The sequence below is a fragment of the Arvicola amphibius genome, chromosome 8, assembly GCF_903992535.2.
Source record: "Arvicola amphibius chromosome 8, mArvAmp1.2, whole genome shotgun sequence".
Classification (NCBI taxonomy): domain Eukaryota; kingdom Metazoa; phylum Chordata; class Mammalia; order Rodentia; family Cricetidae; genus Arvicola; species Arvicola amphibius.
This window is the reverse complement of record NC_052054.1, coordinates 66,783,153-66,810,750: the sequence shown is the minus strand read 5'-3', so window position 1 is coordinate 66,810,750 and position 27,598 is coordinate 66,783,153. Positions and strand designations below refer to the sequence as shown.

Sequence of the window (27,598 nt, the reverse complement as noted above, 5' to 3'; positions counted from 1 at the left end):
TGCGCGTCAGGTCCTGCCTTCTCCACTTTCTCACGCGGATCCTTGCCACTAAACAGAAACTCCCAATTGCTATGGAACAGGACCACCAACACATCGGCAGTATAGGTAAGTGGCCAGATTCAAGGGGAGGGGAAATATAGCAACTGACACTCAGGCTCGGTGTTCAGATTCAAAAGAAGCAGGGAACTGGATGCTAATGGAATTTGCACACTCCATCAGAAGAGGGCAGTGGGGCTGGGGTGTAGCTAGAGTGCTTGCCTAGCATGCATGATATCCTGGGTTCAATTGCCAGCACCACAGAAGCAAGGCATAACAGCATATGCCCATCTTCCCAGCACTCCGGAAGTGGAAGCAGAGGGATCAGAAGTTTGTAGTCATGAGGAAGAGTCTCTTAAGGTCCCACTCCTCTCTGAGGAGCTGTAGGTAGTTAATGGTTGCCCAGGGAAGAGGGGTTGTAGTCCAGTGTTGTAGCTGCTGGTAAGCTGCCCTTGCTCGGGTAAATAAGCTGCCCAATCCATTTATGCAAGCAACCCTGACTAAACACAATAGGGCACCAAGAGAATAAAGGGCACGGAAGTAGAAGAGCCTGCTGGAAAGAGTTCAGCAGGAGGGCGAGAGGGATGAGCATACTAAGGGCTTTATAGATAGAACCAAAGTTGTATGTGTGTGTACACATATACATATATGTATGAAACAGAATAAAAATAAAATTCCAAGGCTGGTGAAATGCCTGCTCTTCCAGAGGTCCTGCATTCAATTCCCAGCCACCACATGGTGGCTCACAACCATCTAGAATGAGTTCTAGTGCCCTCTTCTGGCCTGCAGGCATACATGCAGGCAGAATACTATATGTATGATAGATAAATAAATCTTTAAAAAAATAAGATTACAAATTTGGGGCTGAAGGAATGGCTCAGCAATTAAGGGGACTAACTGCTCTTCCAGAGGACCAGAGTTTCAATTCCAGCACACACATCGTATCTCACAACCATCTGTTACTCTAGAGCCAGATGATCCAATGGCCTCTTTCAGCCTCCAGGGGCACCAGGCATCGAGTGGTGCACAAACATACATGAAGGCAAAATAACCATACATAAAATTTCCTTAAGTAAAAAAACAATCTAACTACAGAAAGAAAGTCCAAGATTAGCCAGCTGTGGTAGTGGACACCTTTAATGTCAGTACCAGGGAGGTAAAGGCAGGTGGATTCTGTGAGTTCAAGGCCAGTCTGGTCTACAGAGTTCTGGAACAGCCAAGGATTACAGAGAGAGACCCACCCTGTCTCCAAAACAAAACAAAAATCAGGGCTATTCTTACCTCCAAAGCAAGTCCATAGCCAGCCTAGAATCCATGAGATCCTGTCTCTAGAAAGTCTGCAGTGGTGAATTCCACAGGCGTGCTCTCCCAGCTACTGGAGTGTGAATGTCATGTCCAATCGATTCATGTTTCCCTAGTACCCAGGCCAGGACTTGGCAGACAGGAGACTTCCGGTCATGGTGGCTGAAAACATCCTGGAGAGGAGTCTCGGAATCTCAAATCAGTTCCCGGGAGATGGACTTACCTGTCTCACTCTCGCCACTTGCCCAGTTCGTAGGCTAACGCCGGGAACATGGCAAATCCTCACTCAACCCAGGTGAAACAAGACAGAGGTGCAGTGTGTCCATCCAGTTATCAGAATCCCCCAGGAACAGCAAGGACAGACCCCAGCGGCCCTGTTGATACGATTTATTGTTCTCTGCTCTGTACAAGCCGCGTCTGTTCCCCCCTCCCCCCAACCCAAGAGCACCCAGACCCCCAACTTGTGCCCTCTCAACTCTGTTCATAGTCCACTGTCCAGCCAGATCCCAAAGGAAGTGGAGGCGGTGGGTAATTCAGGCCCATCTTCACCGCGGAGTTCACGGGAACCAAAACGCGGCTGGGTAGCAGATGAGGTTTACAAAAGAAGGCTGGACGGAGGATCAAGTTCAGTGTCTGACGGACGAAGAAAGAAGGGCCAGAATGGCCTGGGATAGTAGCAATTTAACCTTCAGTTTATAGGGCAAGGCATGGAGTCGGAAGGAAGCTAGACCATCTGTAGTTCTTTAGAATGGGTAACAATAAGGAGGGGTGGGGAAAGTCTGACCAGCAGCCCCAGGAAGGTGGGGAGGGCGGGGGGAGTCCAGAAGGGAACATCTGATTGGAGTGGTGCATTGAAACTCCCTGGTCAGGGATCCTTCCCGGGCAAGGCGCTTCCCCCTGTTCCGGGCCCCCCAAGACCCTCAGCCTTGTGCACCAGGCGATGTTTCTTCAGACCATAGGTGTTGGCAAAGCCCTCACCGCAGGAGGAGCAGCGGAAGGGTCTACCTCCCTGATGGGCAGCCAGGTGCTTCCGGAAGTAGCCAGGATCCTTAAAGGCCTTGAGACAAGCGGGACAGCGCAGCTCGGGCCGTGGGGGCTCGTGTGCACGCTGGTGGCGCAACACCGAGCTCAGGTAGAAGAAGCCCTTGCCGCAGTGCTCGCAACGGTAGGCGCGCTCGCCCAGGTGCAGCCGCTGGTGCTCCAGCAGGTTGGAGCGGTAGCGGAAGGTCTTGCCGCAGGCGCCACAGCGCTGAGGCCGGGCCACTGCGTGCAGTCGCCGATGCTCCGCCAGGCTGGAGGACTGCGCAAAGCGCTTGGCGCACACTCCGCACTTGAAGGCGCGCTCGCCCGTGTGGACTACTCGGTGCTGCCGCAGGTACCAGGAACGCAGAAAGCCTCTGCCACACACGCCGCACCGGTAGGGCCGCTGCTCTGTGTGACAGCGCTGGTGGCGCATCAGCAGGGCCGCCTCCCAGAAGCGCTTCCCGCACACCGGGCAGCGGAAGCCCCGCTTCTGTCGGTGGCTTCGGCGGTGCAGGAGCAGGTCGTACGCGCCGGCAAAGCTCTGGCCGCAGAGGCCACAACCCAGGGTCCGGCGCACCAGGTGCACATACTTGTGAGTCACCAGGCCCAGGAAATGCTTGAAGCTTTGGCCGCACGTGGCACAGCTGAAGCGTTCAGCGCCTGAAGTGGTCCCGCCACCCCCACCGGTCACAGTCGTCCCACCCGAATCCTCGCTGCCCCCAGACACGCCGGCCAGCGCTGCCACCGCTGCCCCCACCTCTCCGGCCAGTCCGTTGTCCAGCACGCTGGATGCGTCAGTGCCGCCACTAGAACTATCAGAGGACTGAGGGCCACTGGGGGTTGGCGGCAGAAGACGCTCAGGGGCAGCCTGGTGGACCAGCTTGTGCCACATGAGATTCTCGATGAAGCCGAAGGTCTTGCCGCAGGAGTCACAGCCATATGGCTTCTCTGACATGTGGGCTTCTTTGTGGCTCATGACGTGAAAAAGATCCGGGAAATGCTCCCCACAGTCCGAGCAGGCGTAGCTCAGGCCGTCGGCAGGCCCGCCCGAAGCGCCTGCAGCCCCGGGTCCACAGGCCCCCGTGGTCCCCTGGGCCCCGCTGAGGCCTGTGGCTCCGGCCAGGGCGCAGGGCAGCTGGAGCCGGTGCACCTGGCGATGGCGCGTGAGGCTCTGCGGGTAACCGAAGACCTTGCCGCACAGCTCGCACTTGTAGGGCCGTTCCCGGGTGTGCACCACATGGTGCTTGCTCAGGTGGAAGGACTCGCGGAAGCGCTTCCCGCACACTGGGCACTGGTGGGGCTTCTCACCGGTATGGATGCGCTCGTGGCGCTTCAGGGTCTCGCGGCGCCCGAAAGCCCGCCCGCAGATGCCGCAGCAGAACGTCTTGCCTGGGACGCCCGTGCCCGCGCCACTAGCGCCGCCATTCCCGGCACCACCGAGCAGCAGCGGATGCGTGCCGAGAAGTGGCACAGGCACCGCCCCATACACCACCGCCGCTGCAGCAGCTGTGGCTTTCTCGTCGGTGGTGGTCGGGTCCGCGGGCAGGAGGTAGGGGCCCGGGGGGAAGGTGGGAGGTGGCTGCGGGACTGGGGTCGCCCCATCCTTGGCCGGTTCGGTGGCCACAGGTGGCGCGTGGGCAGCCTTGTGCCGCAACAGGCTCTGGGGCGCTGAGTAGGTCTTCCCGCACAGGTCGCAAGGGTAGACAGGCCGCGGGGCCCCGGCCCCTGCATGAGCCGCCTGGTGCTTGAGGAGGTAGGAGGCATCGCGGAAGGCCTTGCCACAGATGCCACAGGGCAGGCGCAGCAGGTCGGCAGAGTGCGTTTTCACGTGCCGCTTGAGGCTCTCCCTCCGGTTGAAGCTTTTGCTGCACACGGAGCAGGAGAAGGGCTTCTCACCCGTGTGGATGATCTGGTGCTGGTGGAGGTGGCTGGGCTTCTTGAAGACCTTCCAGCAGAGGGGGCAGGCAAATGGGCCCTCCCCGCCAGTAGTGGTGGGGGGAGGCATAGCCACCCCAGCTGCTGCAGCGGGGGTGGCATTCCCATCTGTGGAGGTGGCAGGCGCTGCAGGTGTAGCTGACGGGCCGGAGGACACTGCAGCCGGAGCGGAGGTGGCTGTGGCACTGGATGTGGGTACCGGGAGGCCCAGCGAAGGAAGCGGTGTCCCAGGCTGCGGCGGACCCCCAGCAGTTGGTGGCACATCCTTGTGGCAGCGTCGGTGGCGTATGAGACTGGAGACATGGTTGTAGGTGCGGCCACAGACACCGCATTCGTAGGGTCGCTCCCCGGAGTGCACCAGCATGTGCTGGACCAGATGTGAGGACTGTTTGAAGGACTTCTGGCACACACCGCATGGGAAGCGACGCTCCATCAGGTACTTCAGCCTTCGGAAGTAGCCCTTATCGTCCTTGGTTGGGTCGCAGGCCGCCCCGACCGTGGGCCCAGGTGGGGTCTGCGTGGGTGTGGGAAGTGGCCCAGGGGTCCCGGTAGGAGTACCCAGACCTGATGCCACCCCAGGCCCAGGCGTGGGCCCTCCTCGTTTCAGGTTTCCGAACAGGTGCTGGTGCCCAGAAAGGTCGACAATTCCCCATTGCGGGGCAGGGAAGGCAGCATCAAAGAGCGGAGGGGGTGGCGCCCCGAAGGTGGGCGGCAATGGCGGATCCAGCTTCTTGGCTTGGGAAGAGGATGAAGAAGATGAAGATGAGGAAGATGAGGAGGAAGATGATGACGAGGAGGATGAGGAAGGAGCCTCCGCCTTGGGTTTGAAACTGGACTGGGGTGGGTAGTCATACTGAGGCGGAGGAGGCTGGGGTGGGGGCTGGGGCGGGGGCCCCGGGGTGCAGGGCAGGGCCGCCACTGCTTTGGCATGCTCCCCGTACAGTTCCATGGGCTCAAAGCGCTGGTGGTTGAGGAATTCCAGGAAGTCAAAGGGGTAACTCTGGAAGTGGACCCCGTCCTCGCCCCCGATGCCGCTGCTCCCGCCACCCCCGGCACCGCTGCCTGCCTGGTTTGCCTCCATCTCTGGCCGGTGGAGAGAAGGGAGACCCTGTGAAGAAGAGGATGGGGACTGAGCAAGGGGAGCCCGTGAGTAGCAGGCAAAGGGAACTACGTCCAAGCTCCTGCACCAGCGCCAATCTCTTGACACCTGACAATCTGCCCATACAAGTTTTCCTCTTGCCTGTGTGAACCCAGGGTCATTCCTAGCCTCCTCCCAACCTTACTTCCACCTTTTCCTGGGTCTTCACACATCTCCCTATCCACCCACAGACTGTCTTCTCTATGCACCTATAGGCACTTGCTTTCTCTCCCGAGACTAATTCTCCCAGGACCTTGGTGATGGAGGGGGATGGGGGGGTGTTTAAAACCCTCTCCTGCTCACATTGAGATTCCTCCACTCCCTGCACATACTTTCCTCTGGTCTTGATCTTCCCAGGTTTGCAACTATAAAATGAGGATAAAAATAGCACCCAGCTAAGTAGTTAAGACAGGGGCTTCAGGAACCAAAATGGCAACTTCAGCCCCTTTCTTTTCTTTTCTTTTTTTCCCCCCCAAGACAGGGTTTCTCTATGTAGCTCTGGCTGTCCTGGAACTCACTCTGTAGACCAGGCTGGCCTCAAATTGAGAGATTCATCTACCTTTGCCTCTCAAGTGTTGGAATTAAAGGCATGGGCCACCACTGCCCCCCCCCCCACATCCGTCACTTTCTAGCTGTGTGACCATGGGCAAATGACAGAACCTCTGCCTCCACAACCATTGTGACTAAGGGCAAACCAAGCACTCAGGAGGCTGAGATTACTCCAAGTTTGAAGTAATCTTGTGGTAGGGGAGGGAGGCAGGGAGGAAGGAAAAGGGTCTAGGGCAGCAGGATCTGTCAAGCACTGGGCTGTTGTGAAAATCAACAGTTTAACATTAGCATGTGGAAGGCTCCTCCTGGCGCCTTGAAAACACTCAATATATGGTAATGCCTTCCATTAATTGATAGTATCTATTCCAGCAGCAGAATTAAGGAAGCCAAGAAAACTGAGTAAGAGCTCAGTACTGGGGGAGAGGGAATATTCTTTGATTGCAAAGTAGAAAGAAAAATCCACTAACCTAGGACAAGGTAGTTATGGCAAGAGTGCCTGCATAGACCTGGGTTCTGATCTGATCTTTGCTAGGTCCATGCTTTCTCCACATTTAAAATGGAGCCTGAACTTCCACATGGGGAGCTGAGTGTGAAATGCAACATTATCAGTAGTGTGCATTCCACCCCTGGGCTGGATGCCATAAATGATGACATCACACACCTGGGCACACTGATCCTGGTCCTTGGATTATGGTTTCTCTTAGCTCCTCCCAGCAGGCAGGCAGGCAGGCACTTTTTGTACAACTTTTTCTGTCTGTTTTCCATTCCTGCTATCTGTCTGTCCTCTCTCCTCACTGGAACCTCAGTTTCCAGAGTTCACTTCTATGTTCGCACACACAGCAGCCCTACTGAGCTTCTGAAGAGTTGCTGGGAGAAAGGCCCATTTTTGCCCATCATCCCTTGCCCCTATAGTTCTGTAGTTCTGGCCTAGTCCTCACCTTTCTAATCATACTACACTCAAAAGCTAAGGAGCCATGGGGGACAGGATGTCCCTCCAAGGCCCAGGACCTTTATTTAGTCTGCCTGGCTGGCTCCTGGCACCCACAGGTAAAAGGTGTCTCCACCCCACCTCTACAGAGAAATAGATATTTTTAGTATCCAGCTCTGAGTGTTCTTGAACAAGAGTCAACACCCATGCCCTTTACACCCCTTCCATTCAGTCTAAGCTCCAGGAGAACCAAAGGCATGGCAACCAGAAGACTGCAGCAGAGCCTAAGTGCAGGAGGCCACAGGCAAAGAGGAAGACGTAGTGGAAGGATGCAGGAGGCAGAGACCAATTCAGAGTGCTATGGAAGGGGGCGGGGATGTGTGGGGAGAAAATGGTGCCGGCTTCGTGTGCCTCCATGAGGACCTTAGTGACAGCTGCTGCAGCTGGGGTATCTCACACAGACTGGCCTGTTCTAAGCCCTTCCGCTTCTTAACTCATGAGATCCTTGTTACAACTCATATGGAGACGCTTCTCTCTCCACTGAACCCACTGAAGCACCAAGGATCTAGTGATTCCTCGAGGTCTCCAGAGCAAGTCTGCAGCAGAGCAGCTGGTGTGACAGCCAGAAGATGCCATCCCCTATGGGAGAGGCTTTCCCAGGAGCTGCACACTGAAAGTGTAGGGAGGAGTCTCCTTTAGGGGAGCTCTCTGGGCTATTTATATGAGGGACCTAGCAGGTGGTGTGGGGGATTACTATTCAATAGATCCTGCCAAGCATGGTAGTGCACCTCTATAACACCAGCATTTGTGAACCTGAGGGAGGATTCAAGGCTAGCCTTGCTTATGTAGTGAGCTTGAGGCCAGCCTGGGATACAGGAGACTGTCTCAAAAAGCAACAAACCCCATGGATTCTTTGTCTGCCTCAGGACATCCTTCCCCAGCAGTCAATGATACCCCCCGCCACACACATCCTACTCAGGTTTCTATCCTCATACTGTCTCTGCTAGTCCATAATCCAGCTGTATTCTTTTCACCAGTTAGTGCCACCAACAGATTATGTACCACTTTGCCATGCATTATTACTGTCTGACCTCTCAACTATGGGAGCAAGGACTAAAGTAGACTGCTTTCTTTGCCACTATGCCCTAGCACCTACCACAGTGCAGATGTGGACAAGCTACAGATACTTAACAAATATTTGTTGCTATGTAGAGATGAGCAACACCTCTCTCTCTCCTCCTCCAGGAAATCCATGAAGAGACCATGAGGGGAATCAGAGAACGTGTTGCAATGATTGAAAATGAAGTCACAGCCAGGTGCCGTGGCACATGCTCATAATCTCAGCAGCACTTAAGGAGGTAGGAAGACCAGGAGTTCAAGACTAGCCTCAGCTGCACAGCATGTTCAAGGCCAACCTGGGCTATCTAGCACTCGGTCTCAGACAATAAAAAAAGAAAACACACACACACACACACAAAACCCATACCAACACTGAAGAGATGTAGGTAAAACAGTGCGTGCTCAAAGGAAATTTATTGCAGTAGACATCTATATTGATAAATATTTGCCAAACAAGAGACTAGAAAGATGGTTCAGTAAGTATTTACTGAGTAAGCATGACATAAGTCTTCAATTGCCCTGTTTTAATAATATTTGTTTATTTTCTTCTGGCACATCTGTCTGTGCACTGCCTATGTGACTGAGTGGAAGCCAGAAAAGAGTGTCAGATCCCCTTGATTTGGGTTCCAGGTGGTTGAGAGCCACCAAGCAGGTGTTGGGTTCTATGAGAATAGCAGGCACTTCTAGTGTGGACCCATCTCTCCAGTCCCAAACTGCCCCTTTCCTGAGGTGCCATGTGCCAAGGAAAAGTTTATGCAATTATAATGGAAGAGACTGCCCCACTCCACACACCAAATGGAGTTCCACATAAACACAGCAAGTTTTAACAGGGGTGAGGAGATGGTCCAGTGAATAGAGCACTTGGCATGCAAGACTGAAGACCAGAGTTTGGATTCCCATAACCCACAGAAAAGTAAAAGTCAGGTGGGCAAAACAGCTCTCTGTTATCCAGTACTTAAGAAGGCAGAGGTAGGGCTGGGGAGATGGCTCAGTGGTTAGGAGCACTGGCTGCTCTTCCAGAGGACCCAGGTTCAATTCCTTGCACCCACATGGCAGCTCACATGTCTGTGACTCCTGTTTCAGGGGATCTGACACCTACATGAAGGCAAAACACCAATGCACATGAAATAAAAATAAATAAACTAAAAAAAAAAAAAAAAAACAAATCCAGCAGAGATGAGAGATCCCCATGGCAAGCAGGTTAACTACACTAGCCCAGCTTGTGTGCTTCAGATCCAGTGGGAGCCCTTGCTTCAGTAAAGCAGAGCGGAATCGGGGAAGACACACACGTCAACCTCTGGCCCCTACATAAGTATGCACATGTACCATGCCACACACAGGGGAAAAAAATGTTAACAAGTCACATCTGTTATTTGACTCTTCTAAGTTCTCCTCAAAACAATAAGGACGTGTAGACTCAGAAACACTGGGCAGTGGTGGCACACACCTTTACTCCTGACACTCAGGAGGCAGAGGCAGGCTGACCTCTGAGTTCAAGGCCAGCCTGGGATACACAGTGAGTTCCAGGACAGCCAGAGCTACACAGAGACCCTGTCTCAAAAAAAAAACAAAAAAAACCCAAAACAACAACAACAAAAAAAACACCCTACCCCCCCCCCCCAAAAAAAAATCACTAAGGAAGAGCTAGGGGGTTACGAGATGAGTGGAGTTGAAGGAAAGTGGTGGGGTTCCAGACCCCACTCTCCCCTGTCAGTATTTCACTTTCCAGAACAGAAGTGGGGCCCCTACAGCTGCATATCCTCTCCCCGCCTCCTGCCTCCTCTCAGTCTGCCCGACTCCAGACCAGCCACTGGCATTCACTCAACTCTAGAGTACGGGGCTTGCTGCTTCACACAGTGTGTCCCATTCAAGATTCCCAACAGCGCAGTGGTTAAGAGCACTGGCTGCTCTTCAGAGGACCTGGGTTCAGTTCCCACCATCCACACAGCAGCTCACAACTGCAACTGCCGCTCCAGGAGTTCCAGCACCTTCACACAGAGACAAATGCAAGCAAAAACACCAATGCACGGAAAATAAAAAATAATTTTAAAAAAATTCCCAACACTCTCAGAACTATTGCTATCCTGTTTAGCTGGGAGGATGAAGGCCAGGCCAGGCCCTTCTTGCAGAAAATCCCAAGACCCTGCCCCACTTGGTAAATCCCAAAGTCCTTCAATGACCAACACAGGCCCCCACAAGTTTGCAGCTGTTCTTCCACTGCACTGGCTCCATTTCTGCTCCGGGGCCTGTTTCAAGACTGTTGCTTTTGCAGGCAAAATTAAGTCCCCCACACTCTCCTCATCTCCTCCCTGTCTCTTCAATTGTCTTCTCAATGGAGGCTCTGAGCGGGCAGTGCCACCTGTTCCCCAGACCTACACTCCCCAGCTGGCTTCATTTCCCTCCAGATCACCAGCACTGAATGCACCGCACGTTCTGCTTTCCTGACTGTGTTTTTACTGGGTTCACTCTCTGATGCCAAGATTTTTGCTAGGAATGATCCTCCATCTCTCTTCCACTCAGTCAAACTCAGAGCTCACAGATATGTCCAGTCTTATTATCCAGACTGCTCTGGAGATCCTATTTCTGCCTTCAGAGACTGGAATTACAGGTGGATCTCCCAACTCACTGGCATTCAGATGGGTTCTAGGAATCCAAACTCTGATCCTTATGTTTTTATGGCAAGTGATTTAACCACTAAGCCATCTCCACAGCCCCAGAAACAAGATTTTTAAATGCTTTGCTCTGAACTCTGTCCTCAGGACCTGGGACAGTACCTAGCTTGCTAATAATTAAATAAAAACAAAACCAAAAAAAACAAAGTGTTACATTTATTTCTTGTGTGTGCGCACATGTGGAGGTCAGAGGACAACTTACAGGAGTCAGTTCTCCCTTTCCACCATGCGGGTTTTGGGAACTGAACTCATGTCGTCAGGCTTGGGAGCAAGAGCTTTCACCCACTGAGCCATCTCACTGGTGGCTTGATAAACATTACTGAAGAAGCGAAGGAACGAGGCCAGGCACACAGGGTGAGAAGCTGTCAGAGCAGCCCCGCGGTGGCTACGGCAGTCTAGGACCAAACTGTCTGTTCCTGAGGAGCGAGATGGAATGAGAGCCCGCATGTGGTCCTAGTAACAGCAGCCCCTGAAACTCTGTCCACATGTGTATTCTTATGTTGTGTGTGGTATATGTTTGCATGTGAGGGTGTGGAGGCCCAGGCCAGGCCAATGTTGCTTGGCCTCCTCAACTGCTCTCCTCTCCTTCTTTGAGAAGTCTTTTGATGGAGGAATCTCATTGGCTAATAAAGAAACTGCCTGGCCCATTTGATTGGCCAGCACTTAGGTGGGCGGAGTAGACAGAACAGGAAGAAGGAAGTGAGGTAGATGGCTCAGTCAGATGCTACGCCTCTCCTAAGTTAGACAGACTGCCATGACTCTCCTCAGAGAGAGATGCCATGAAGCCAGCCACTAGGTAGACGTCTTGAATCTTTCCCGGTAAGACACCACTTCGTGGTGCTATTAGAAATGGGTTAAGATGTGAGAATTAGACAATAAGAGGCTAGAAATAATGGGCCAGGCAGTGTTTAAAAGAATACAGTTTCTGTGTAATTATTTCGGGTTTTAAGCTAGCCGGCGACCAGGAGCAGGGCGGGACAAAAAGCAGGCCTGCCTGCAGCTCCACACTACAGTCTTTCATTAAATCTGGAGTTAGCCAGTGAGCCCCAGGAATCCCCTCGTCTCCACTTCCCCAGTGCCAGGATTACAGACATGTGCCACTATGCTCACTTTTTTCTTTAATGTAAGTGCTAAGACTCTGAATTCAGGATCAAATACTTTACTGATTGAACTATGTCCCCCAACCCCAGGTAGCTTGATTTCTCATGTCCACCTTCTCAACTAGCGTAGCCACTCTATGTGGACAGGAATCTTTGCCCATTTTATTCTCTGTAGGAAGTAGATGCTAGCTAAACGGTTGAAAGTGTTTATGAGTCAATAAGGAACGAGTGGATGCAGGAAGAATCTTAGGAGCTTGGTAGAGCAGACAAAAGCCAGGCAACTTATCCCCGGCTCTTTGGGACCAAGCTTTCTCTCCTTGCTTCTGCTCCAAGCTCACTGCTGCTCTTCTACACATCACGGTTACCTCCGGAATTCTGCACCAGCTGTTCCCCCAGATCTTTGAATGGCACGATTAAATCTTCTGTTTCAGCATTCACCTCCGGGCATAGCTCACCAGACTCTCAGAAAACCCAAAGAGCAGCACTGTTTGTTTCCGATCTGCCTCAACTACGCTGCAAACCCCTGGAAAATGAGGGTTAGCTGCGCCTCTCCCCTTCACAACCGCATGGTGTGGGCCTAGAACGGTGGGATTCCTTCAGTAAAGAGTAAGAACGTTTGAGAAAGGATGTAAGCAGCGCCAGGGTTTTTCCTAGGAAGTTTGGGACAATGTCACGAGACTTGGCTAAAGATGGGGACAAGAGCTGCTCATGCATGCTCCATAGGGGAACAGTCTCTGCTAACTTGCATTGTTCTGGGAAAGCAGAGGCCAGGACGAGGGGAGGGAGGGAAGCGGGGCAGGAGTGTTTCATGAGAACCTGATGCTAAGCAGGCAGATGTCTCTCCCTAACGGGGAAAGGACTCTGGAAGGAGCTGTTCCACTGATGGGGTCTTTTTGAGGGGGTTGCAGGAAGGGGTTTTTAAAAAAGCAATCTTGGCATAGGCCAGAATAGAAAATATCTTTGCACCCACAAAGAAGGCTTTGGGGGTGGTTGTGTGTGGTCAGACACGGTGGGGGGCAACTCTTGTCACAAAGTACTAATGCAACACCCCCTGGAGGCAATCGTACTGGAGATGGGGACCGAGGGCTCATGGGCAGCTGCCCTGCAAGCATAGCAATGCTGATGGCATGGGGAGGGTCTCGTGGAGGAAGCTGGCGAGGCTGTAGGGAAAGGATCCGTGGGGGGCCCTGGCTCTTGAGAGGTTCATTACGAATGAAAACGCGTTGGTAGCCAGCCCACGGTGAGGGGGGCGACCATGGGGGATATATCTGGAGTGATCTTGTGGGGGGACTAGTGATTGGGGATCCCCTGCCTCGGGCCCGGCAGTGAAGCACTGACGTTCGGGGGGGGGGTGCATCCTGGGGATTGCGGCAGGCCAGGAAGAGGCCCCCCGCCCCCGTGGAACCCGGGTCCCCGGGCCGCGCACCCCGTCACTCACCGGCGCTGGGGTCTCCGCCGGGAGGAGGCTGAGGAGGCGGAGGAGGTGCCGCCGCTCCGGGGAGACCCGAGGGCCCAACCGGAAGTGCCGCCCCTTCCCCCCCACTCCCCACCAGCCCCGCGCCTCCTGCCCGGAAGCGGAAGTCGCGCCGGTTCCCCCAAAGCGCCGGCGTGGAGGATGGCGGCCGGGGAACGGGGGAGGGAAATTACGCCGGCAGTGTCTCACGACACGGGAGGGGCGGGGGAACAGCTTAGGCCGCTTCCGGTGGGCGAACGGAGCCTGCTGCGCCTGCGCTCACACCACCCACAGGCTCTAGACATCCGGCTAGGACACACCCTGGGGCTCCGGTCTCACGCTTGAGCCCCGCCCCCTAGGCTGGGCCCCGCCCATTTCGAACGTCTTGTTATAGGTTGGTTCGATTACTTTTGCTGCACCTCCAAATAGTTTGTTCTAGTCTTCTCGCTAAACCCCTACTTTTGGAATTCCACCCTCCCGCCCAGGCCACACCCACAGATCACGCCCCCTTTTAATCCTGTCTCTTAAAAAAAAAAAAAAAGCTGTGCACCGCCCCTCGCATTTAAGAGACATCACTTTTTTACTTTTTAATTTCTTCTTTTCAGACATGGTCTCACACTATGGCTCAGGGTGGCCTTGAACTCCTGTGTAGGGCATACTAGCCTCAAATTTGCAGCAATCCTCCTGTCAGAGCTTTCGAGAACTCTGAGATTATGGGGCTGGCTCTCTAATAATTTGTATGCTTGTAGTTCGGCTTTGCACTTTGAAAGCGTTCCTTTAAGTCAGTTATTCTCAACCATTGGCATCAATCAGCGTGATGCTCCTTAACACAGACTTACTGAATAGAAAGCTTTGGGGTGGGTTTCAGAGATCCGAGTTGAGACACTTTGGATGCACGACTTTTTGTTTTGGTTTTTTGAGACAGGGTTTCTCTGTATAGCCCTGGCTGTCCTCGAACTCTTTCTGTAGACCAGGCTGGCCTCGAACTCAGAGATTCGTCCATTTCTGCCTTCTGAGTGCTAGGATTGAAGGTGGATGCACTACTCTTAACTTAGTCCCACTATGAACAGCTGAACCTAATTTTAGTCTATTTTTCTTCCCTTTCCATGGCCTGAATAGCAATAATGTCCATCCCTAAGCACCCTCTCCAAATGGTCAATACCGCACTTTGGAAAGTACATCCATGGAATTGGTTTTTGAGATGCCCCTACGAATGTTCGCAGGGGTGCCTTAATTGCTTCGTACACCTATATTAAAAGATCTTTAAAATCAACAATCTGAACTCTACTTCATTTTTTAAAAAGACTTCTTTTAGCCCCACCTTTCAGTTAAATGCCATCCATTCCCTTTAGCTTGCTTTCTGCCAGCCAAGCCTTAAAGTTCTTTGATCCTCAGCCCAATTTTTTGCCTCCTTTCCTAAACTGAAACCTAGTTTTTATTGCCTAAGTTTTGTACCTCATCTTAAGTCCCACCTTCCCCTCGAGCGCACATCCTTTTCTCTAAACCTTATGGAAATGTTCGGTTCTGTTCACCCTCCTCACCCCACACCCTGGAGCTGGCCACTCACTCCACCCAAGGCCTTGTGCATTGAAAGCACATTACCACTGAGTTATACTGCAAGCCCTCAACTTAGTTTTTTTTCTTCCGAATAGCAAGTCCTCTGGAAAAGAAGTTGGAGCAAAGAGTGTCCTAGGTAGAATTTCTGGGGACTCAGCTAGGATGGAGGGGCCCAGAGTCAAGTTTGCATAGTGGGTTAAATGTTTTACAGTACTTGTCTGATGGAGATGAGCTTGGGCCAAGGCTTGTTCCAAGCCATTGGTTCTTTGGCACCTTGCTAAGGAGATATGTGAAATGGTTTCTTTCCAATCACACACACCGCACTCAGGGAAGGTAACAGGAACATTGAAAGGGACAGGCACCATGACTGAACACACACTGGAAGTCAGTAGGCAGGGATTTATTTCCACAGCCCATGCCTCCCAGAGCCTGTCAGTCCGAAGGAAAGTGCTAGACGGCATCAGGACCCAGCGGTTTAGGTCCCTGCTTTTGACCCCCTTCTGTGACGGGAATACCACTAGAGATAAGGGTGTCTTGGCCTCCTTGCCCAGCACCAGCTGAACTCCCTGCTGTAAACCCAGACAGGGGAGAAGTGGTGGAGGATACAGGCCAAGCAGGCGTCTTTCCTTCAGGACTCTCTTCCTGCACCCTTTCTGGAACAGGCACACCCTCATCATCATCCCACAGCGGTTGGGGTCTTGGGTTTGGGGGGCACAGGCGCACGGGCATCCCCACAAGCTCTGGGTGTTTGCGTTTGTAATGGCGCCGAAGAGTATTGGCTTCAGTGAAGCGCACCCTGCACGAGGGACACTGATATGGACGCTCGCCAGAGTGGATGCGGTGGTGATGTGCGAGCTCCCCAGCCTCGCGGAAGCGACGAGGGCAGAGCACACAACGGAAGGGCCGATGGCCGGCATGGATGTTGCAATGACGCCGCAAGTGGCTGGACCGCTTGAAGGTCTTGCCGCAATCTTTGCACACATGTGGCTTCAACTCTGAATGCGAGATGCTGTGGCGCTCCAGGTCGGAGAGGTAGGGGAAGGCTCGCAGGCACACAGGACAGAAGTGTGGAGCCCTCTTGGAGCCAGAGCCCTGGGGCCCATCTGCTGCTGATCCTTCCGGAACTGTATAAGGAACACCCTGATCATCGATCAACAGAAGATCGTTGCTGCCACCGCCGTCCACTGGTGCTACCAACGGGGCTTCCTGCACTGATTTGGGGGGGCGGCCCCGCTTTCGAGGGAGGGAGGACTTGAGAGTCCGATTGGAGGTGGTGGCTCCCCCTGGTGGCCGGCCTCGGCGGCCCCGGGGAACAGGAGGAAGTAAGGCCAGAGGTTTTTCTTCCTCCCCAGACAAAGTGGAAGGTAACTGGTCTGAGCTGGGGTTGTCCATTGAGCAGTGGGGAGCTTGAGTCTGGGTACTGGAGCCGGCTAAGAGAAGAGAGGGGGCGGCGTAAGTGTGGTGAGGGTCTAAGCCCCCATGTACCCCAATAACTCATATCCCTCCTAAAAGACCTATATAAGACAATTCTGTACAAGTTGATAAGACATACTGACTGCCCTCTTCCAAAGTGTATCCCATGACTCTCTCTTACGCATTCTTTCATGGCAGTTTGAGAATGATCCCGCTCCACACAGGCTTCTATGTTTGAATGTCTGGCTCCATCAAGTGGAACTCTTTGGGAAGGATTAGGAGGTGTGGTGTTGCGGGATATTTGTACACTGAGTGAAGATGTATTGCTGCGATTGGTCTAACAGCTGAACAGCCAATAGCTAGGCTGGAGAGGTTAGGCGGGACTTGTGGGTAGAGAGGAACTCAGGGTTAGAATCTGGCCTGGCAGGAGCTGCCTCCCAGACACTGAAGAAGATGGACATGTGGTACAGAGGAGCAGTAACCGAGTCACATGGCAGAAGGTAGATTAATAGAGACGGGTTCGTTTAAGTTACAAGAGCTAGTTGAAAAAGTCTAAGCTAAGGCTAAGCTTTCATAATTAATAATAAGTCTCTATGTTGTTATTTGTGAGCTGGTGGCCTGAAGGACAGTCGGACTATAGTGTGCCCTTGATGGAGTAGGTGCTGCCTTGTGGGAAGAAGTGTTTCACCAGGACTGAGCTACACCAGGCCAGTGTCTGCTACCTGAAACTTATGAATCGGATATGAGCTCTTAGCTACTGTTCCAGCACCAGGTCAGCCTGTTGGCCCCCATGCTCCTGACCAAGATAATTGTGGACTCACCCTCTGAAAACGTAAGCAAGCCCCACTAAATGCTGCTTCTTCTTTTTTTTTTTTTTTTTTGGTTTGGTTTGGTTTTTGATTTGTTTTGTTTTTTTGAGGCAGGGTTTATCTGTGTATCTCTGGCTATCCTGGAACCAGCTCCTGTAGACCAGGCTGGCCCTGAACTCACAGAGATCTGCTTGCCTCTGCCTCCCTAAGTGCTGGGATTAAAGGCATGCACCGCCACCTCACAGCAAATGCCGTTTTTTTGTAAGTTGCCGTGGTGACGGATTTTCATCACAGCAACAGATCAGTAACTACTTTAGCCTTTAAGGTCAAAAAGAGTAAAAAGAAAAAAATCTAGCTGAGACTGGAATTCTGGGCCACAAAGGCCTCCAAAAGCCCTCTTCCACACAGAGATGGGGAGGCGGTCTGGAAAGGGGCAGGTCCTAGGCAAATCTGCTGATGTGTGAAGGATGTGTATGAAGGTGCTAAATGTCTGGACTTTGGAGTCAGATAATCAGAAATGAAATGATGAATCTGTCCCTTCCTTTCTGTGTGGCATTATACAAGATCCTAACTTCTCTGGGCTCATTTATGTCCTTTGCAAGATGGAACTCAGGGTTTGTTTGTTTGCTTCTCTCTCTCTCTCTCTCTCTCTCTCTCTCTCTCTCTCTCTCTCTCTCTCTCTCTCTCTCTCTCTCTCTCTCTTTCTCGTTGTTATTGCTGTTGTTAATTTAACCCAGACATGCAGTGAACATGATACACAAAAGCCAGTACCAACCTTTCGAGGAAACACGTTTTCTGTTTTGCAAACAGGGAAACTAAGGCACGGAAAGCCAAGTGAGTTAAAGTTCTCTCTGCCAGTAAGTGCCAATGAAGTCAATCTGTCTTACTGACCTTGGTGGCCCAGGAAATGAGAAAGACCTAGGAAGACTAGGTGTTGGGGGGGCATACTTGAGGTCTCCTAGTCCTGGGTTTGGATCCCGTTCTACCAATAATTAGCTGCAAGTCAGTTTCCTTCTCTGTAAAGTCAATATACCGAGGTTGTGGGGGAGAATCGACTGAAACAAGGAAGTTTCAAAAATGTCCCTAGACCCTTTGCCTGGAATACAGAAAGCACCCGAAAAACCACCACCGTCATTTCCCAGTGCCCGGATCTTGGGACCGTAGAAACGGAGTGTACTTGGAGGACAAGAGCGCTACAGGTGCAGCTAGTAGCACATGCTGCCGGGTGCCCCTGCATTCCTCTTTAAACAGTTCTGTTGTCTGGTTGGTTTCTAAGTTTTCTTTGTGTGTGGTGCTAGTTATCCAATTCAGGGACCTCACGCATACTAGGCCTGAGCTACAACCCCAAACCTTGCACCCCCTTTTCATATCCACACAGCATGAGGTCCACACGGGGGGAGGGGGAGAGGCAACATTTCCAGGATCACAAGGTTCGCACCACGCTGTAGCCTGGACAAGAAACTGAATTTCTGGAACATACCTAGGAAGTGAGTGATCCCTCGACCCTCCCCCACCCACAGTCCGGAGGGACGTCTGCCTGTCAACCCGAGTGGCCCAGCCCGCAAGCGGGGCGGGCCCTCAGGGTGCGGTGGCCAATAAGCGGCGCGGGGACATTGGCGGCAGGGGCTGCCAGGAGGGGGTCTGCGCTCGCGAGCCCGGACTGCTTGGCGGGGCGCGAGGTCGGCGCGCGCAGGAGAGAGCGCAGAAGCAGGGAACAGGTGCCGGGGGCGCGCTCGGGCACGCGCACCCGGGACCACCCCCTTCCTCCCCCCCACCCGGGCCCCCCGCCTCTGGGTACCTCATTTGCATGCTGCCTGGGCTCGCGTGTGTATGCGCGCGCGCCGGGGGCGACGGGCCGAAGCGTGGGAAGGGGCGGGGGAGAGGGGGGCCCTGCCCCTAGGCGGCGGTGGGGCGGGGGCGGCGGAGCGCGAGCCGGGCCCCGCCCCTCGGTACGGACGCCGGTGGCCCCGCCCTCACCGCCGCCCGCGGGGAACAAAGGGGACACGCTGGGTCCCAAGGCCCTGACGCGCCTGCGCACCAATCGCCTTCCTTGTCCCTGTGAGAACCAACGCACGAAAATCCCCGACCACCTCCAAATGCCTTTCCTCCCACAAAGCACTCCAACCCGGTGACCCAATCAAATACAGGTACCGGATAGATGAGACGCGGGAAATGGCTGCTAAGTGCCCCTAATTAACATGGCGGCCGATAGCTTCAAAGCCCCATGGTGTTAAAGCAGTAAAATGGTGCTTGGTGTTTCCTAACTCCGTATTAGTTCGCCCGCTTGGCTTTTTCTCCTTCCGAATGCAACTCGACAACCTGCCCAGCAGGAGCCCAAGGGTAGGAGAAGGAAATCATATCTGCGCCCATCTATGTAAACTCTTAAATATAATCGCCGTGGACTAAGAGAAGTGGTGCGACGCCCTTAGTCTATAGCGCGCCGGGGTAACTTAAGCCCCGCCCCTCCCTCTGCCCTCAACCAAGATGGCACCAGCCTAGCTTCTTTGACCTCCTGGGCTTGGAAAAGGAAGGGAATGTAGAAGGGCCGGGTGGGGGCGGGAAAAGGGAGCCAAGGGGGAGGGAGAGAAGAGGACGGGGGGGGGGGCTGCTTGGGGGAGAAGGGAGCCGAGGCGGAAGTCGAGGGGCCCCTCAGGTGGAAGTGACGCTGACCCCGCTGCCCAAAATGTCGGCGCCCAGAGGGAGGTGTAAGTAATTAAAGAGGAAAGCCGACAGACTTTCCCGGCCTCCCGGAGTCCTGCCTGGTCTCCAGGACCTCCGCAACGCAAAAGCAAGGTGGTCTCGCCTAGTCCCGGGCCGCCTGACCTTGCCCCCGCCCCGGGCGCCCGGGGCCGCACCTTCTAGGGACAGGGAAAGGGGTACAAAGGGCTAGTTTTCCGGGCCTGGTTCGAAAGATCGAGCAGGGTGGGGGAGCCCCCGCAGCACCACACACAGTGGGGTGCAGGAGGAGGCGGAGCTTATGGCGGTTGGGGCGGGGCATGAGAGGGGGAGGAGCTAGTTGGGGCGGGGCCTAGAGGAGGGAGGGAGGGATTTTGTGAAGGGTTGAGACTGGTTAGAAATGGGTGAGGTTTATGCAAAGGGTGGGACCTGGTAAAGAGGCATGGATTATATACCATGGGTGAAGGGGCCTAGGTTGAAAAATTGAAGAAACTTGTTAAGGTTCGTGGAAAAATGGGGTGCAGGAAGACGAGAGGCTCAGAATATGATGTGGAGTTTGCCTAAGGTGTGGCTTAGAGAAAAAGTTGCCATGGCAAGGGTGCCCGATGGAAATATGCAGTTTTGAGAGTATTAGTATCAGGTCTTTATCATGAAGGTGAAAGCAGGCTAAGGACAGGCTTATGATAAGGAAAGGAGGTGATAGAAAAATGTGCCGGACAGTGATGGCGCATATCTTTAATCCCAGCACTCGGGAGGCAAAGGCAGATGTATCTCTGTGAGTTCCAGGACAGCCTAGTCTACAGAGTGAGTTCCAGGAAAAGAAAAGAAAAAGGTGACTTATTTAGAGGAAAAGTTGGGTGGGATTTGGAGGCAGGTCTCAGCGAAAATCTAACTTAGAAAAGTCAAGTTAACTTTTAAGGAAGGAGGTGGGAATAAAGGAACTGAGAGGAGCCTAAATATCCAAACTGCTCAGTTAATCCTTTGCTGTGCATCAGTGGCTTTGGGAAGTATACTGACCACGTTAGCTCAGACCGTCACTGTGCGAGGTAGGCACAAGTATACCCATTTCATGGGTGAAGAGTTCCAGTTGGCTTCATCCGAAGCTACAGACCGACTGCACAAGAGCTACTGAGATCTCCTTAGAAATATGAGAGTAGTGTGCTCAGCCCCAAATCCCGTCTCACTAGCAGCTTGTCTTCGGAGATGAGTTAGAAGCAAGAAGTCTTTCGAGGAACACTGGGTGCTTAGGGAACAGAGGGAGGGGCCCAGACCTAGGCAAAAGTATGTGTGTGGCCTGGTGGTAGGCGTGTCTTAGCATTGGGCGGGTCTCCCAGAGGACAAGTGTTTCTGAGCCCAGAAAGCTAAGGGAGGGGATGGCATATGGGGAGGTGATTTTTACCTGCTTCTGTATCTCTAATATACTCCAGAGAAAGCCTCTAGACACCCTGGACCTGCCACCATGGATGAGGCCTCGCTGCCTGTGGTTCCAGCCCCTATGGCTTCTCCAGGGCCAGCACCTTCTGCCGCTGCCCCTCGGGTGCCCTTTCACTGCAGCGAATGTGGCAAGAGCTTCCGTTACCGATCGGACCTGCGGCGCCACTTTGCTCGGCATACAGCGCTCAAGCCCCACGCATGTCCTCGCTGTGGCAAGGGCTTCAAGCATAGCTTCAACCTGGCTAACCACCTGCGCTCACACACCGGCGAGCGGCCCTACCGATGCTCTGCCTGCCCTAAGGGATTCCGAGACTCCACTGGCCTGCTGCACCATCAGGTAAGTCCTGGGAGCCACACGGGGCTGACACCCTGGAGCTCCATTCCACTCAGGGAAAGGCAGCAGGAGATGGGAGCACACTCCTTCCCCAGCTTCCTTCTCCTAGAAAATTTCACTTTCCTTTCTGCCAAAAACCAATCAAAGCATGAGCCTGCAGAGCAAGTTTGCCCCACGGAATTAACTGTTTCACCCGCTACTGCTGAAGCCTCCAATGCCCGCCAGTATCTGCAGCCTGTGTTTACAGTTCTCTCCCTTACCATCTTGAAAGCAGGTTTATCCGTGAATACCCAGCTCCTTTATTCTACAGTGACCAACTGAATGAAGGCTTTCCCTTCATGGAGCACAGGCCTTCGAGGGAGCTCAACAAGGCCTTTGAGAGAACTTATTCCTTTAAATGACCAGAAGCTAGATGGAGGGTAAAGAAGGAGGAGGAGTTGGGAGGCAAATTACAAAAAAAAAAAAAAAAAAATACTCAGGGCATGTGATGCATTCTTATAATTCCAGTGCTCGGGAGGTGGAGGCAGGAGGATCAGGAGTTCAAGATCGTCCTCAGCTACACACAGAGTTTGAGGCTAGCTTAGGCTATATGACACACTCTGTCACAAACAGCAAACCAAAACTAATGTGTAGGAGTGAATTGGGAGCGCTGCGGGTTACCGTAGACAAGAGGGCACAGTGATGTCTGCCTGAGTCTTTTGAAATGTGGTTAGTCCACCTGGGCAAAGCATTGCAGACAGAAACAGTGGCAGGTGCAAAGGCCGGGAGGTGGGAAGGACCTCGGTGTGCTCACAGGCATCGCATTGGCTTCTCCTGGGGAGAACAAACTCACGCATTCACCCTAGGAAGGGCCCCAACAGAAGACCAAAATATAGTTGCACCAGCGTTCAGTCTGGCAAATCAGTTTGACTTTACTCAGAGAGCACAGGTGAGGGTTTACAGAACCCTACCCCAAGTAGGTGCTTTACCACAAAGCCCCATGCTGTCATGGAGATGGTCTGGTGCAAGCTGCATAATGGAGCCCACATTCGGTTACCCTAACTTCCTACATAATGGAGCCCACATTCCCGTTACCCTGACTTCCTAGCACTCTAACGCCTTGCCAGGCCCCTTTCAGCAGGCAGAGTAACAGCTGCACTCCCGGGAGCTGCCTTGGTTCCCTGGCTCAGGTGCTCTCCTAGATAGACAACAAACAAACAAAACACTTGTATCTTAACGCATATGTTGTTGGGGAACCACGCAGTTGAGACAGTGTTGAGGGCACTGTGAAGTGGGCCATTTTGCAAAGGGAAAAAGTGGAGCGTTCACAGAGAAGAGAGATGGGTGAACTCAGGCCTGTGGATACCTAGCGCCCTGGCCATAGCTGCTCTGTGATGAGCCTATTGAAAAGGGAACAGTGTGTACAGAGGCCATCAGTGTAAGGGACTGGGTTGGAGCTGGCCTGTAGCAGGGCTGTGACTGGGGAGCTAGGGTCTCCTTTTGTGTGTTCCTGCTCTCTTGGATAAAAAAAAAAAATTAAAAGCAGAGTTAAAAGCTTAGGAATCATTTTATTAGAATTTGAAAGAAAAATCATAGGAAAGGCAGCATTGTGTGGGGCTGGGGGCTGGAGAGACGGTAAGAGGATGGAAACCTTTCAGTTAGTCCAGGAGAGAAGGCAGGTTTATCAGTGAATGTCTGCAAGCAGCCACATGGGAGGTGCCTCTTCAGAGAGACAGTGAAAAAGTCCAGAGTGCCAGGACGAGCATGCTGAAATTTTGGGCTGGTATCCAAAGAGCCAGAAAGTGGGAAAAGAGTCAGACAGTGGTCTCACAGCCCCTTGGCCCCAGCACCTGGGAGGCAGAAGCAGGCGGATCTCTGGAGTTCCAGGATAGCTAAGGCTACACAGAGAAACTCTGTCTTGAAAAACCAAAACAAAGCCAGGCATTGAGGTGGTGGAGGCAGGTGGATCTCTGAGTTCAAGGCCACTCTGGCCTACAATAGCTAGTTCCAGGACAGGCTCCAAAGCTACAGAGAAACCCTATAACCCACCAGTGGGTCAGCTATTCAGAGTTCTCTGAAGGGGCGCTATCTGAAAGAGACATGGGGGGAGAAAAGAACGAGACCAAGCTGGATGCAGTTGTTAAGGTTTCAGTTTATTGAAGCAAGCTTTGAGTCTTAAGTAGTTTTTCGGCTGCACTTGGGCAGAGAGGGATGGGGGAAACTTGGGCAGAGGGACTCAGCAGCTTCGGCAGCTTTGCAAGGTCAATGGTTAGAACGTTAGCAATAAGCTACAGACAAGGGGGGCACTCTATGGTGCTTTTAGGACCTTGAGTCTCTAAGATTAGCACTCAATGTTTTAATTAACCTTGAGTTATGTCTCACGGTTAAACTTCAAGGCCCTGAGAGAAAGAAGAGGCCTAAAATGTCACGATTTTACTTCAAGGCCCTGAGAAAGAAGAGGTCTGAAATGGCCCCTAACAAAACCCTGTCTTGAAAACCCAAAAAGAAATAAAGAAAAGAAAAACCAAAACAAACAAAACAAAAAGAAAGGAGAAAAGGAAAGGTTAGACTTTTTGAGTTAAGAACTCAGAAAAGAGCCAGGGGTGGTGTCACATGCCTTTAATCCCAGCACTGGAGAGGCAGAGGCCGGCAGATCTCTGTGAGTTCAAGGCCAGCCTGGACAGGACAGGCTCCAAAGCTACACAGAGAAAACCTGACTTGGAAAACGAAAGGGCAGGGGTGGGGGGTGGGTGGGGAGGGGACGAGGGTGAGTACATGACCTCATTAAGAAGATAATTATTCCTCCCATCTCCTTAGCTGTTTCCCGACCAGGTAATTGACAGGGCCAATTGCTTTAACCTTCAGGGAAAAGTCAGTAGTATGCAATGTTTGAGGCAGTTTAGAATATAGCGTCTACACCCAGGGCTCAAAGTAGATTTAGATCCTCTTCTTTTGTAAGGTTTATTTATTTATTATCTGTATGTGTGTTTTGCTGGCATGTGTGTCTGTGCACTGCATCCGCTCCTGGTGCTCCAGCAGATAAGAGAGCGATGGACCCCTAGACCTGGACCTACCATGTGGGATGTGAGCTGCCATGTGGGTGCTGGGAAATGAACCCAAAGCCTCTGCACAAGCAACAAGTGCTCTTAACTGCTAAACCATCTCTCTAGCTCCTGTTCTTTCCTTAAAATATTTTTATTTCATTATTTGTTGATGTTTGGTTGATTGTTCTGTGACAGGGTTTCCCTGACTGGCCTCCTTCTCACAGGGTTGTCCTGCCTCAGTTTCCTGCCTCCTGAGTGCTGGAATTAAAGGCTTGTGCCAAGGTGCCCAGCTCCATTATTTCTGTAACTTAAATATCTTTGTTTTGTATTTTTGGTTTTTTTTTTGTTGTTGTTGTTTTTCTTTTCTTTTTTTTGGGTTTTTATTTAACTTTATTTTATGTGCATTGGTATGAAGGTGTCAGATTCCCCTGCAACTGGATCTTCAGACAGTTGTGAACTGCCATGTGGGTGCTGGGAATTGAACCCGGATCCTCTGGAAGAGCAGTCAGTACTCTTAACCACTGAGCCATCTCTCCAGCCCCTTGTTGTTTCTCAAGACAGGGTTTCTCTGTGTAACAGCCATAGCTGTCCTGGAACTTGCTCTCTAGACCAGGTTGGCCTTGAACACAGAGATCCGCCTGCCTCTGCCTCCCAAGTGCTGAGATTAAAGGCGTGCACCACCAATCGCCCAGCTCCTACTACTTCATAATGGTATTTAAACTTTATATGAAGGGTCCTTGTAAAGCTTCCCATCACAAAGAGGTGGGGGTCTCTTCTCAGTGGCCTCCACCCCTGCGTATGCCTGTCTAGCAACCTAACAGAGGAGAGCAGTGAAATCTAGATCATGTCCCATAAGCAGAGGCTGAGAACTTGGTTCCCCTCTCCTGGGAATCTGTTGCAGGACCCAGATCCTCAGCCCTGCCTCTCTGCTCTTGCTCCCAGGTCGTCCACACTGGAGAGAAGCCCTACTGCTGTTTGGTCTGCGAGCTCCGCTTTTCCTCTCGCTCCAGCCTAGGCCGCCACCTCAAGCGGCAGCACCGGGGCGTCCTTCCGTCTCCCCTGCAGCCAAGCCCAGGCCTGCCTCCCCTGAACTCCCCCTGCTCAGTGTGTTGTAACGTGGGTCCCTGTACGGTTTGTGGAGGTGGAGGGGCTGGCGGAGGAGAGGGCTTGGAGGGAGCAGGAGCAACCAGCTGGGGACTAGCAGAGGCAGCAGCTGCCGCAGCTGCCTCGCTGCCCCCGTTTGCGTGTGGCGCCTGTGCCCGTCGCTTTGACCACGGCCGGGAGCTAGCTGCCCACTGGGCCGCGCACACTGATGTGAAGCCATTCAAGTGCCCACGCTGCGAGCGCGACTTCAACGCGCCCGCGCTGCTGGAACGCCATAAGCTTACGCACGACCTGCAGGGGAGCAATGCACCCCCAACGCAGGTCTGGTCCTCAGGTGGGGGTCCAGAGGTGGCAGGAGATGGCGATGTAGTGGAGGTAGGGGATGCCCCGCCGACCTGGGACGCCGGGCTACTTCTAAGCCCCACCGGGGCAGGCATCCCCAAGCTGGAGGCACTGCTCCCCGAGGGTGAGGGTGCAGAGAATACCCGGGCTCCGGCTGCAGCAGCCGAGGCGTCCTCGGAAGACACACTGTACCAGTGCGACTGCGGGACCTTCTTCGCGTCTGCCCCGGCCTTGGCCAGTCACCTAGAAGCCCACTCAGGCCCAGCCACCTATGGCTGCGGCCACTGCGGGGCATTGTATGCAGCGCTGGCCGCTCTGGAGGAGCATCGGCGTGCCAGCCACGGTGAGGGCAGTGGGGAAGTGGCCCCTGATGGCGAGGGCGAGCAGGCGACTGGAGGGCCAGGGCCCGGCTCCTCCAGCCGTGGCAAGAAAATCTTTGGCTGTTCAGAATGCGAGAAGTTGTTCCGTTCGCCTCGCGACCTGGAACGGCATGTTCTGGTTCACACAGGGGAGAAGCCGTTCCCCTGCCTAGAGTGTGGCAAGTTCTTCCGCCACGAGTGCTACCTCAAGCGCCACCGACTGCTGCATGGCACAGAGCGGCCCTTTCCCTGCCACATCTGCGGCAAGGGCTTCATCACACTCAGCAATCTCTCTAGGCACCTGAAGCTGCACAGGGGCATGGACTGAATAGCCAGGCCACCCCGACCTCTACAAGTCCAGAGCCAGACCATAATAAGATGAGGCCCTTGCCTGGAAAAATGGTGCCACCCACAACCCATGCAGGACCACAGTGAAGAATCCTTCAGCAAAGGGGTCCAAGGACATAATTGTTGGGGACTGAAATCTACAGAGAGACTCTTGACTTTGAGACCCCTGGAATGCGGGCATGCTCAGATCAACTGGCCTCCGCCACTGAGACCTGAGAATGAAAAATGGGTCTCCACTAACACCTCTCAGCAGTTCACATGTGGGTACCCTCATGGTCCTACCACCCCAAGAGCCATCATTCCCAACGACCTTTATCTGGGGGATGGGGGCAACATCTTGGAATCTTCGGGATCCCCTCCAGATGACACCCACCAGCCACTCACTGGTAGCCCCAGAAAATGAGTATAGCCAGAATCTGCCTTTCCCCGTTTTGCTTCCTATGCTGAAAGAGGACCAGGGTAGATGCCCCCACCTTCAGTTAACCTCCTCAGATTAGGTCTCCCTTCCTGCAGAATGGTCTGACCCTACTCATCGTCCCCAATCCTGAACACTAGCTTAGACTGGCCCAAAGTCTCCCTGCCCTGTAGGTTGGATTGACCCAGATACACATACTCCTGTGCACTTGGAATGGGCTGGTGCAGGCTGTGGCCTGACTCCACTCTCCTTAGAGTAATAGGGCAGACATTTCCTTACACTGTAGAGCACAGTCCTCTGTCCAAAGTCATCCCAATCCTGTGACCTAGAGGAGGTGGTAGACATTGGGGTTTCCCTCCCCATCAACTGTAGTACCTGTCAGTCTTTCCATCGCTACCACCTTGTCTCTGTGTTCTAACCCCAAGAGGAAAGGGGGACTTGGCTAGGGGTTTCTCCCCCGTGAGCCTCAACCTCACCCCCGGTCTCCCCAGTGTCTCTGGGACTCCAATAAACCTCATTCTGTCCGTTA

The 27,598-nt window shown here is 53.1% G+C and overlaps 3 protein-coding genes across 9 annotated transcripts; 1 reads left to right on the top strand and 2 right to left on the bottom strand.

Moving 5' to 3' along the window:
- Positions 1-1,157: 1,157 nt before the first annotated feature.
- Positions 1,158-13,340, bottom strand: Znf865 (zinc finger protein 865). Of its 2 annotated transcripts, XM_038339786.1 has the most exons (3): positions 13,241-13,340; positions 12,168-12,396; positions 1,158-5,404 (listed from the first exon to the last, which is right to left on the bottom strand). In XM_038339786.1, exon 3 carries the CDS (start codon positions 5,375-5,377, stop codon positions 2,204-2,206), a length of 3,174 nt encoding a protein of 1,057 aa, XP_038195714.1. In that variant the 5' UTR covers positions 5,378-5,404; positions 12,168-12,396; positions 13,241-13,340; the 3' UTR covers positions 1,158-2,203. The 2 variants fall into 2 exon arrangements, with proteins under 2 accessions (XP_038195714.1, XP_038195715.1); XM_038339787.1 differs by lacking the exon at positions 12,168-12,396 and having other exon boundaries at positions 13,241-13,306.
- Positions 13,341-15,196: 1,856 nt separating this feature from the next.
- On the bottom strand, positions 15,197-18,967 carry Znf524 (zinc finger protein 524). The gene is made up of 2 exons (XM_038340266.1): positions 18,833-18,967; positions 15,197-16,242 (listed from the first exon to the last, which is right to left on the bottom strand). Exon 2 carries the CDS (start codon positions 16,202-16,204, stop codon positions 15,263-15,265), a length of 942 nt encoding a protein of 313 aa, XP_038196194.1. The 5' UTR covers positions 16,205-16,242; positions 18,833-18,967; the 3' UTR covers positions 15,197-15,262.
- Positions 18,968-19,013: 46 nt separating this feature from the next.
- Fiz1 (FLT3 interacting zinc finger 1) lies at positions 19,014-27,598 on the top strand. 6 transcript variants are annotated; one of them, XM_038340264.1, is made up of 3 exons: positions 19,014-19,181; positions 21,138-21,481; positions 25,444-27,598. In XM_038340264.1, exons 2-3 carry the CDS (start codon positions 21,170-21,172, stop codon positions 26,632-26,634), a joined length of 1,503 nt encoding a protein of 500 aa, XP_038196192.1. In that variant the 5' UTR covers positions 19,014-19,181; positions 21,138-21,169; the 3' UTR covers positions 26,635-27,598. The 6 variants fall into 6 exon arrangements, with proteins under 6 accessions (XP_038196192.1, XP_038196188.1, XP_038196190.1 ...); XM_038340260.1 differs by lacking the exon at positions 19,014-19,181 and adding an exon at positions 19,635-19,739; XM_038340262.1 differs by lacking the exon at positions 19,014-19,181 and adding an exon at positions 19,660-19,827.

What these genes read in the sequence shown, in the direction of transcription:
- Znf865 (XM_038339786.1), bottom strand. Translation starts at nt 5,377, where the DNA reads ATGGAGGCAAACCAGGCAGGCAGCGGTGCCGGGGGTGGCGGGAGCAGC.
- Znf524 (XM_038340266.1), bottom strand. Translation starts at nt 16,204, where the DNA reads ATGGACAACCCCAGCTCAGACCAGTTACCTTCCACTTTGTCTGGGGAG.
- Fiz1 (XM_038340259.1), top strand. Translation starts at nt 20,476, where the DNA reads ATGTATCTCTGTGAGTTCCAGGACAGCCTAGTCTACAGAGTGAGTTCC. An exon ending in CAGGAAAAGAAAAGAAAAAG is followed by an intron (nt 20,543 to 21,137) that starts GTGACTTATTTA and finishes AATATACTCCAG; the next exon opens with AGAAAGCCTCTAGACACCCT. An exon ending in CTGGCCTGCTGCACCATCAG is followed by an intron (nt 21,482 to 25,443) that starts GTAAGTCCTGGG and finishes TCTTGCTCCCAG; the next exon opens with GTCGTCCACACTGGAGAGAA.